Source organism: Perna viridis, chromosome 12 (assembly GCF_037379345.1).
Source record: "Perna viridis isolate PV_CMFRI_1.1 ecotype Kerala chromosome 12, ASM3737934v1, whole genome shotgun sequence".
Classification (NCBI taxonomy): Eukaryota; Metazoa; Mollusca; class Bivalvia; order Mytilida; family Mytilidae; genus Perna; species Perna viridis.
This window is the reverse complement of record NC_142456.1, coordinates 1809307-1820035: the sequence shown is the minus strand read 5'-3', so window position 1 is coordinate 1820035 and position 10729 is coordinate 1809307. Positions and strand designations below refer to the sequence as shown.

Below are 10729 nucleotides of genomic sequence, written 5' to 3'. Positions count from 1 at the left end.
TAAATATATACTCATGGAGTTAAATTTATTTTTTAAAAAGTCAACCCTTAACCGGTACAATTTATAAATAGTGTTCAGGCTAATAACCTTTCAAAACCTGTATGTATGTATACCTACATATACTAGAACACCTTTTAATGTACTAAGTTGGATTTAGCAACAACCAATTTTAATCGAGCACTACAGTCAGTAGCTAAATGTAACTTGAAGAAATATTATACCTGCAGAATTACGGACAATAGTTATGGCTTTTCATTATCATACTTTATGCTTAGACTAAAAGAAATTCTCCATATTTTTGTAAAGTCCTTAATTTAAGTCTTGACAATAGTGTCATTGTTTCAGAAGTTGAAAGTACGTACATTGTATGTTGTTTTTATAATTCTAAACCACTGAAACATTTCAATTATATTACTGTGATGCAATTGGGCTTCAGATATTCACCTTTCTTTTCATAGAAGTCTAGAATATGCGACAGGGAAAATGATTTGATTTTGCTGTCGGTCTACTCATCCCTTAATGCTTCCGTTCGTCATGTCCGAATTTCAGTGTTGTTTTTCAGGCTAATAACTGAACTTAATGGAAATTGCTTTACAACCCCCCTTGCCCAAAGTCGTATGCACTGCATTAAAAATGGCATCTAGTATTTCAAAATTCACTCCATAAACGCATCTACTTTCTCAATTAGTAAGTTGCACAAAAGCTATGATGTACATTTCGTGAAATAACAGCCGTTAATATAAAGTTAATTATAATTTTTATTATGGTTTTAGGACTTATTAAGTTATTCAATTGCATCATTCTTCTTTCTCTTTCTGTGACTATCGAAAGTTTTCGACGAAGAACTGGAGTGAATTGACGTATTCGTTATACAACTGAATGTAAATTTCTCATATACAACCACTCGAGTTTATATTCCTACATCCTTTTTACATCTTAGCATTCTTACTTTAGTCCCTATCAAAACTCGTAAACATACCTGGCGCTTTCCTTGCGACTGAAATTGTGGAAAAACACCATTATTTATATGAACAATTGAAAAATAAGAATCAAGCTTATTATATCAGATCAATGGTTAAGACAACTTCGCAAGTACTTTTATCATTACGCAACGTAAAATAGATCTTCCACTTGTTTTATAAATTGGACCTCAAAGTAAAACTAAATATGGAAAGTGTAATTCTGCTGCAATTATATATAACAAGGCATTTCATTTGCTCGACTCAAGCGTACAATTCACAATATACCTGTCAGAGCCGGATTCGCAAATCATGCATGTATGAATATTACGTTCCATATAATTTGAATGAAATTGCATGAATTGATTGACTTACAAATTGACAGATATAGTGAAGATTTTGAAGAGTATTGTTGTTATGAAACGAATTTTGTACTACCTATTTGGCATATTCCCTATGTTTGTTTGTTTGTTGGGGTTTAATGTCCGAGCAGCAATATTTCAGCTATATTCAGACAATGAACATGAAATGGATGATAAAATGAACATGAAATGAAAAACAAGGATGGGTCACAAGGATAATAGGGTCGACAAATTTTGATTGCCACTGGAAAAAGGGGCATGGGTAAGGTCGGGCAATTTAGCCTCCTGTGGCGGAGCGCAAAGGTTCCTACTCCTATCGAATACCACAGCAGGGTTCTTTAACGTGCGAGGAACCTGGCATCGTTCCCAACATGAATCAAGATGACAACACCTTAACTTTCTTTTTCGGTAGGATTGGGTAGAGTGGTCAATTTGGATAAACGATGACCCTATTTGAATGGATGATGAGATTTGACGCTTTTCACCTCATGTAGAATGATTTTATTATGAGAAAGATAACTGTTTTGTATTTAAAATTTTTGCGTAGGTCCATCTGTAGTTTCACCATCACAAATATCAGTTTACCTAGCTCCGCTACGGGTCGTTAAGTTAATTCAATTTGCGACAGTAAAACTACAGATGGACGTCCGCAAAGTTTCAAATACAAATAGTTATCTGTTAAATATAACACTTACTTTTCTCTTTGTCTGAAATATTAACTTTCAAGATATAGTAATTGACATATCAGAACTCTACAGGTTTCAATTTATTTTAAACATTTTAAAGTTTTGATTTTAGTATTGGATACTGTCAAAGTGTAGCAAATATGTTCAATAAAGGTGCGTGTTTACCTATATAGTTAATGACTGGTATGTAAACTGGCCTGTATTTAGCCTCATTGTATAAAAAAGGCTGACCCAAAGAAAAATTTTACTTTCATTAATTTGTGAATAAATTATTTAACAAATACATGCACATAGTAGTTTTAAGATAGCTACAACATGTTTGTAAATACAAACATCAACATATTTTTGTTTGAACTAAAATCGAAAATGAAATATAATAATAAACTTAGTTATGGAGATCATTCCCCGTTTATTATACTGCATGTACTCACTGACTCGTTTACCTACAAAACACATGGCACAATTTATATCATTAAAAGGATCAGTAATTGCCAATAATGAAATTCTTTATGAGTTGGTGAATTATTCAGCATATATTAATGCAACAAACAGAAGGGTTTTAACTATTGTTTAAGGAAAGAACTGTTTGCACTAACAGACAAATACATGTTTGGTATGTCGTTGTTGTTCTCTTAATTTTTTCCTTTTTTTTTTGCTGAATCCATTTATTGTTGTACATGGAGAGTATCTCATATTTTCTAATTTTCAAATAATTCTAAAAAAAAACTAAAAAAAGTTGCGCATAACCAATAATCATATAACGAGAATGCATATATTGAATATATCAAAGAGAGAAGTAACCCCAACGGAAGGAAATGTATCACACCTTATGTTTCACAAACATTCATCTTTAAAATGCGTCATAAAATGTTTCATCAAGGAAAATCAATAATTTCAATTTTTGTTTAAAGGAACAGCTTGGATGAGGAAATTATTCAGAAATTATACATACGTAGATATTTAACATCTGAAATACAAAACAAATGTATCTGCAGTTACGTAAGTTAATTAATATGATTTTGAAGGTAATAATTTGCCGAAGGAAATTCAAAAATAAACAAATACATTGGTAATGACTTATTTCTATACTTTTGTCGTTTATATCTCTAAAAACCAGTCGTGATAAACTAATATATACAGTACCAACCCATACTTAATCGGTATGACATACAAACATGCTTACCAATAAAGCTCACTTATGGGTAGTCAATATATAATCGTTCAACATTCAGAAAATACTTAAATATAAATATTGGTGCCCGACACCGGTAGGTTAATATGAATGAGCAAGCTTTTTACATTAATTTTCTTATAAAAATCGATGTAAAAGAATAATCAAAGGAACCAAGATTCTAGCCGAAATCAAGGAAACTCATTCCAATGACAAAGATCAGACATGGAAAACAGACACACAACAAAGAACATACAATAACCAAAATTATGCGTACAAATAATATACGTAATTCGGATTCCACTGAAAACTGGAAGCATGGATCAGGTGCACCGGTAGGGTAAGAGTCCTCTGCTTTTCTAGAAACATCCACCGAGTTGCTCATGAAAAGGTGTCCAGGGTAGACGGAAGAGGAAAGAAGAACTATGGCACCATGAACAAATCAGTTTTCATGGTGCAAATGAATACAACGTAACGAAACACCCGCCGTGTTGATCATAAAAATCAAGTCCGAGGTAGACGAAAGAGGAAAGGAGAACTAAGGCACCATGAACAAATCAGTTTTCATGGTGCAAATGAATACAACGTAACGAAACACCCGCCGTGTTAATCATAAAAATCAAGTCCGAGGTAGACGAAGGAGGAAAGGAGAACTATGGCATCATGAACACATCAGTTTTCATGGTGCAAATAAATACAATGTAACGAAACACCCGCCGTGTTGATCATAAAAGAGGTAGACGAAAGAAGAAAGAAAAACTATGATATGTTGCAAGAACTGGCTATCATTGATACACCATAACTATCCACGAGTTTATAAAACGATTATGAAACCATAAAAATTCTGAAGTGATGACCTCAATCTTGTAGCAACATAATAAAATATTTAACTTAAGGTCAATATGAAATAAATGTAATTCATTTTGGTATTAGTTTGGAAAATAATAACCTCAGGGCCAAGATAAATATATTTTAACAATTGCATTGTCTTGTAATGGCTGCATTATTTAAGACACATGAAGCTTATGATAACAATACCTGCCAATATCAGAATTTGATCAGGGAATCCCTCTCCAGTACAAACGTCACATATCGATGGATAGTTGGGAAATACCTCTGTAAATTGATCTAAAAGCATTAATTTTAGGCAAAGTGTGGTTCTTTCGTGTTTTTTTTTATTTTTGAGTTTGCGTTTCTTTGGTGTGTGTATGTGTGTGTGTGTGTGTGTGCGCGCATAAAGGGTTGTATAAATCTGGTATGACCGTTTGGATTAACGATCCATGTTCATATGGGGAACACCTCACAGCTTACTTGTGAAACTTATAAAAGAAAAAAAATACACTTTAAATTTTGTCATACATACACATGTACGCTGCATTTATTGTACATAAACGACAGTCCAAACGTAGTCAATCAATAACACTAAGCGTAGTGTCCATTATTAAGCGTTTGGTTAGATCTACGTCACTTATTTATTTGAATATACCCCTCCCCCTTTTAAAAAATGGATAATGATTGTAGATGTATTTCTTCCATATCAGATATCAGGCTATGTTGTGTTCTTGTATAAAAGTTTAAGTATTTAGGTTTTCTAAATTATATTTTGATTTTAAAATTATGTTAAATTTTAACTTACTCCAGTCTGTTTTGTAGAAAAAAAGAAAATCCCCATTTCTATACGTTGGGACTTCTTTTGTGCATCTGTATCGAGCATGTGTTGTGCTCCCTTTGATATCAGCCCTTAAAGTCAAAATTAAGTAAAGTTTATTGACATAAGCAATGATCGACAGTTTTGTTTTGTTTTTTTCTCAAGGGTGCTTTCGTTTTGTTTTTTGCATTCTTCATACCGTACTTAAACCGTTCACATAGTTTCGATCAGTAATGGATGCACCGCAATTTCTGCTTAAATCATGGACAACCGATGCCTTATCCTATTTACTATTGGATAAATTACGATTGAAGTTAAGCCAATAACCAACCTAACATAACATAAAGATGTACATGTAGATAACTTTACCTTTCAGTGATGGTGTTAATAATTTTTATACATCTGAGAATGTTTTGAACTGAAAAAGTAATCAAGGGAACCAAGGTTATAGCGGTAATCAAAAGAATGTAATCCAGGGACAAAGACTAGACATGGAAAACAGACATACACAACAAAGAACATAAAGTAACTAAAATCATACATACAAAGTAACAAAAGTAAATGAGCAACTCGGACACCGCTAAAAACTGGGAGCATGGACCAGGTGCACCAGTAGTGTAAGCGTCATCTATTAAAATAAAAGCATTAAAATGCAAAAAGACAATCATCTTCTAATAATCTTTCTTTAAGTTGTCTAAACATATGTTACTTTAATCTTTTATTTTACCTTTCTACGAAGAAGGGGCCAGATCGAGCAAAACATTCCAAAACTATCTGAACCTCTCCGTCATTACGTATAGTTGCAACAGTTGGGTCAGCTCGACTACGTGTTCCACGGTTACCATTGTTATCTAACATGGGGAAGTATGTACGGTCCTGGTGATGACAGGGAAACGCACAAAACCCTTTATAATTAACAGGCGCTAAAAAGATATTTATGTCAAAAAGGAATAATTATCTGTACAAATGACCAATCACAGTCAAACTAACTTCCAATGCACCACCAACAACAACAAAACAAACAAAAACAAACAAACAAACAATAACTAATATAAACAAATAATGTAATTTTATGTTATATCTTTTTGAATAGATAACAAATTACCGAACATGCTAGTAGGTTTTACAGATCTGCTAGTACACATATTATCTCAAATTCTTGTAACCCTTTTTTGGTTTTTCATCGCCGTACTTATATGTTTTGCATTGTCGAAATAAATAGTATTAATAAGCAAATATGTTTAGCCTGTATAACCTTTTACCTTGAAAACGATAACTTTCATCACAGAAAGTACATGATAGTGTCATTAATAAACACATTCCTTCGCTAAATCCAAAGAGATCGTATATTTATGTAATATAATGTACCATATACATACATATAAATGATTGATTTAGAATATCATAAAAGTACATATATTTTTGAGGACCATTTGGGATATGTAGCAGCTAATATATTTTACGTCAGTCTGAATTATGAAAGATCAGATTGTGAAAGTTCTTACTATACCTCTTGTCTTATAGTATCTGTATCTTTGGTGAGCCATGGCTGGATTCAACATAGTTATAAAAACAGCCATAATAAATATTATACTGTTAAACATCTTCATCTTCTATTGCCTGCTATAACTAATATTGCTAAGATTTATATAAGTAACTGTTTAATACGTAAAATGAAATTGAATGCAATATATACTTCAGCTTGATCAACGTCAAAATGGTAATTTATTCGTAAATATGTATCTAACATATAATGTTATCATTTAAAACAAAAAACCAAAAAAAAAAAATTAACCTTACTACAAAGAAAACGTAACATCTTGATGTGACATGGAAATAATCTGTCCGAATCAACCAAGGCCTTTCAGAGTATTATACAGAGTAAATATCTGCAGTATTATAGATTAAGCATTTAGCACCACAGCGAATACGATAAATGACATATTATGTTTATAACAGAAGTTACCCTCTTTACAATTAGTGGAACATTTTCTAAAAGGCTATTGCAGAACCTCGAGATTGAGGACTTCAAGGCTAACTGTTCTTGCAAAAACTCTCCATTCAAATGTCGTCCTTCCAGTCACGTCGTTATGGGAGATTTGTCCATCATCAAAAACGAATCTCTTTGTAATATCCTTTCTAAAGGTCCCAAGTACCATGAACCGCACTCCATAAATTGGAATTATAACTTTAAAGTTCTTACAGATGCCGTGGAGGACTACGCAAGAATTCGAAAGATCTTTTGGAGACAATTAATTCCAGACTATAATCAGAATATAATAACATTAAAACCTATGATTTGTCAACACTGTACACTTCTATTCCAAATACTCAGTTAAAATCCCGACTTAAAAACATTATACATCGTTGTTTTTCGAAAAAAAAGATGATACACCTAGATACAAATATATAGTTCTTGGTAGATTCCTCATACTTTGTAAGAAATAATTCCAAATCATCTTCCAATTATATAGAAGAAGATGTTTACAAAATACTGGAATTTTTAATCGATAACATATTTGTTCATTTTGAACGCGTTTTTCAACAAGCGGTCGGCATTCCAATGGGAACTAATTGTGCTCCACTATTTGCTGATCTATTCCGTCACTCTTATGAGGCTGACTTTATAACTAATCTGATCCGAAAGAAAGAATATCGTTTAGCTAGATCCTTTAATCTCAGTTTCCGCTATATAGATGACGTGTTATCTTTAAACAATCCTAATTTTGGATACTACAGACACTATGAAGTCAGCCTCATATCTTGACCTACACTTAGAAATCGATGGTAAAGGAAAACTATTGACCAAACTTTACGACAAACGTGATGACTTTTCATTCAAAATTGTTAATTTTCCTTTCATCTGTGGCAACATCTCTTCAGCACCTGCGTATGGAGTGTTCATATCACAACTCATACGTTATGCCAGAGCTTTCCGAAACAACGCAGACTTTTTGTATCGCGCTAGAATTCTAACAAATAGGCTTCTGGAAGAGGGTTATGTTGCTACAAGATTGAAGTCGTCACTACAAAAGTGTTTCTAGAAAAGCAAAGGACGCTTACCCTACCGGTGCACCTGATCCATTCTCCCAGGTTTTAGTGGAGTACGAGTTGCTCATTTGTTTTTGTTACTTTGTATGATTTTAGTTATTCTATATTCTTGGTTGTGTATGTCTGTTTTTCATGTCTGGTCTTTGTCCCTGGATTACATTCGTTTGATTACTGCTATAACCTTCGTTCCCTTGATTACTCTTTCCTTGAAAACTCACATTTTGAATAGATCAACAATTATGGAATAATCTAATACGTGTTGATTATTTATATGTGTACTTCTTTATACATTATATGTGTACTTCTTTATACATTATATGTGTGCTTCTTTATACATTGTATATGTGCTTCTGTATACATTGTATATGTGTTTCTCGATGCACATGCAAAACATTACAATATGATGGCGTTTACTTAACTTTATGCACATGACATTATATTTAAGAAAAAAGGTTTTATTGATATGAATAAATATAATTTCAGATATAAGGAAGCGGATTTCTGGTATAAAATACGATTTTTTTATATCAGTAAATCTGATTTTATATTCACAAAAGAAATATATTATTTCCTTATCTGAGAAATATTTTTCAAATTATTCTGATTTGAAAAAAACTTAGTTTTCATATAAAATTATGAGTAGATAGGTAGTCAGTAGTAAGACCTTTGAAAATGTTGAGGTTGTCCATAAATTTTGGTCGTTACCTCCGCGGGACTCGAACTCGTACCGCTGTGACATCTATGGCAACACCGCCTGCACAAAGTTCAAAAAGTCCAACGCCCTAGACCACTCGGCCAGCTTGGCTATATATATACATTGCAAATTTGACAGTTCTAAAGTCTGAGGGAATTTTTCAGACCCATATATATATATATATATATATATATATATATATATATATTGCCCTTTTTCCCAGATGTGGTTACCTGAACATTAATTGCTCAGCTTTTTTTTTCACATCTACTCCTACTTTCAGGAAATCTTTCTTGAATTGGTCAAATTTCTAACATTTAACATATATGTATATGACTTCCCGTAAACGTCCGATATCGCTTTCATGGAATGTCATCGTTTAACCCGAGTACTTTGTAATTATTACATGTTTCATAAAAATGCGTTAGTACAGAAAGAGAAAATATTTCATCCTACTATTTGGGACATTGATAACCATCTGTTACTATTAATCGTGTTATGTGGCATTCGCCTATTAAACCTGCACATATGCGTTTATATAGGATGAGCAATGTTTTATATTCGTTTAATCCACTAATTCATGTACAGACATTTTGTAATTCATGATGACACTAAAGTATAATGGTGCGTGCATTTATTTGAAAATTTGACAAGAACTATTGTGTTTGCATATCTTTTGCAAATCTATCCCAAAGAGCGATAACTAACAGACAATACAAACACACTTTAATCTGACTAATATCTTGACCTTCAGGTCGAAATATGCAGTAGAGAATGATACCAAACAAAAAATTAATAAAACGAATTAACCCTTTGAGTGCCAAAGTTTTCTCTAAAAGATTGTCATTTCAAAAATGTTTTCCGAGCTGTAGTTCTATGACGTTTCGTCGTGCAACGATTGTATGACATTGCAATTCTGCCTCCGATAAGAGGAGTCAAGATGGTGGAATGAATATCACACACTTGTTTCCCATTACTATTTTTATTAAAATAGCTTTTTCCTTCATAGGAAGTCTGAAAATTTTGACAGGGCAGCTACATGTAAGCTAAATATTAAACATTAAAAACCAAGTACAAAATATGAACGTAAAGAAATGAAAAGAATTGATGCTACCTCACTTTACCTACATTTGTAATAGAATTATAACTTGTATTGTACATGTACATGTGATATTTTTTTCGAAAAAAAAAACATAAAAAAAGTAGCGAGTAGTATCAGAGAAATATGATTTCAAGAACAATACAATACACCCGATACATATAAAACAAATATTTTAGTTCTCATCCAATTGTCTTTTCATTCAATGAAAGGTTTAGGATGAGTTTCACCTATGCGTTTTAAAATATACGAGCATTTTCATCGAAAGATCTACCTTTTGCCGGCATCCATACCATAATTGTACTGCATCGTACAAACATTCACAAGCTTTTGACAAATAAAAAAAAATCAAATTTTGATGGGATAAAATTCGATAAAAATTCCAATCCATTTAATATAAGGACAAATACAACACAGATTGTGCCTTATTTCGGGCGTAACATTTTTGTTTTCACCAAAAGTGTGATTATTGGGATAGAGGCGACTAAGTTTGACAAATATCAATACACATTAGTTAAAAACCTTCTCATTTCTATTGCTACCACTTTACTTGTGTCTTGTTTTTAGATATAGAATTTACGTACGTTGTTAATCTTATCAAATTATGATATGTGTATGGAATCCTATATTGGCCACTCTTTTTAATAAAAAAAATCAAGATAATAAACCGAAAATTCAAGTTTAAAAAGAGTGTGTATCTGTGTATTCATTTGTGTTATTTTTAAATTTAAAATCTCACTCAACGAAATTGTAGAAACCACCTTATCCGTCCATCATCCCGTACGATTATCTCGGCTCTCAATGGATGGGTTTGTTTCAAAATTTGGTGTTGCTTTATAAAAATTGGACATGCGTTGTAAGTGATTTTGGTTGATCTCCGATAACAGCTTCCTGTATGAGTTTGGCTTGCCTAGAGAAAAACAACGCCTGCAGCTTTTTTTAATGAAGAGATTAGGACTAGACGCGTGGCCTTCGGTTCCGTAGAAAAGTATTAATAGACAACAAAAATTAATAAATAAACCAAGGAAATTTTTTTTTTTTTTTCAAAAAATCAAACAT

General features: G+C 32.4%; 1 protein-coding gene across 1 annotated transcript; it reads right to left on the bottom strand.

Annotated features, from left to right (window-relative positions):
* Nucleotides 1-2942: 2942 nt before the first annotated feature.
* On the bottom strand, nt 2943-6655 carry LOC148600726 (uncharacterized). Its single transcript, XM_088556275.1, has 5 exons — nt 6337-6655; nt 5554-5749; nt 4815-4918; nt 4217-4294; nt 2943-2974 (listed from the first exon to the last, which is right to left on the bottom strand). Exons 1-5 carry the CDS (start codon nt 6434-6436, stop codon nt 2943-2945), a joined length of 510 nt encoding a protein of 169 aa, XP_088412401.1. The 5' UTR covers nt 6437-6655.
* Nucleotides 6656-10729: the final 4074 nt, after the last annotated feature.

What these genes read in the sequence shown, in the direction of transcription:
- LOC148600726 (XM_088556275.1), bottom strand. Translation starts at nt 6,436, where the DNA reads ATGAAGATGTTTAACAGTATAATATTTATTATGGCTGTTTTTATAACT. An exon ending in GGCCCCTTCTTCGTAGAAAG is followed by an intron (nt 4,919 to 5,553) that starts GTAAAATAAAAG and finishes TTTGACTTTAAG; the next exon opens with GGCTGATATCAAAGGGAGCA. An exon ending in TTTCTACAAAACAGACTGGA is followed by an intron (nt 4,295 to 4,814) that starts GTAAGTTAAAAT and finishes ATCAATTTACAG; the next exon opens with AGGTATTTCCCAACTATCCA.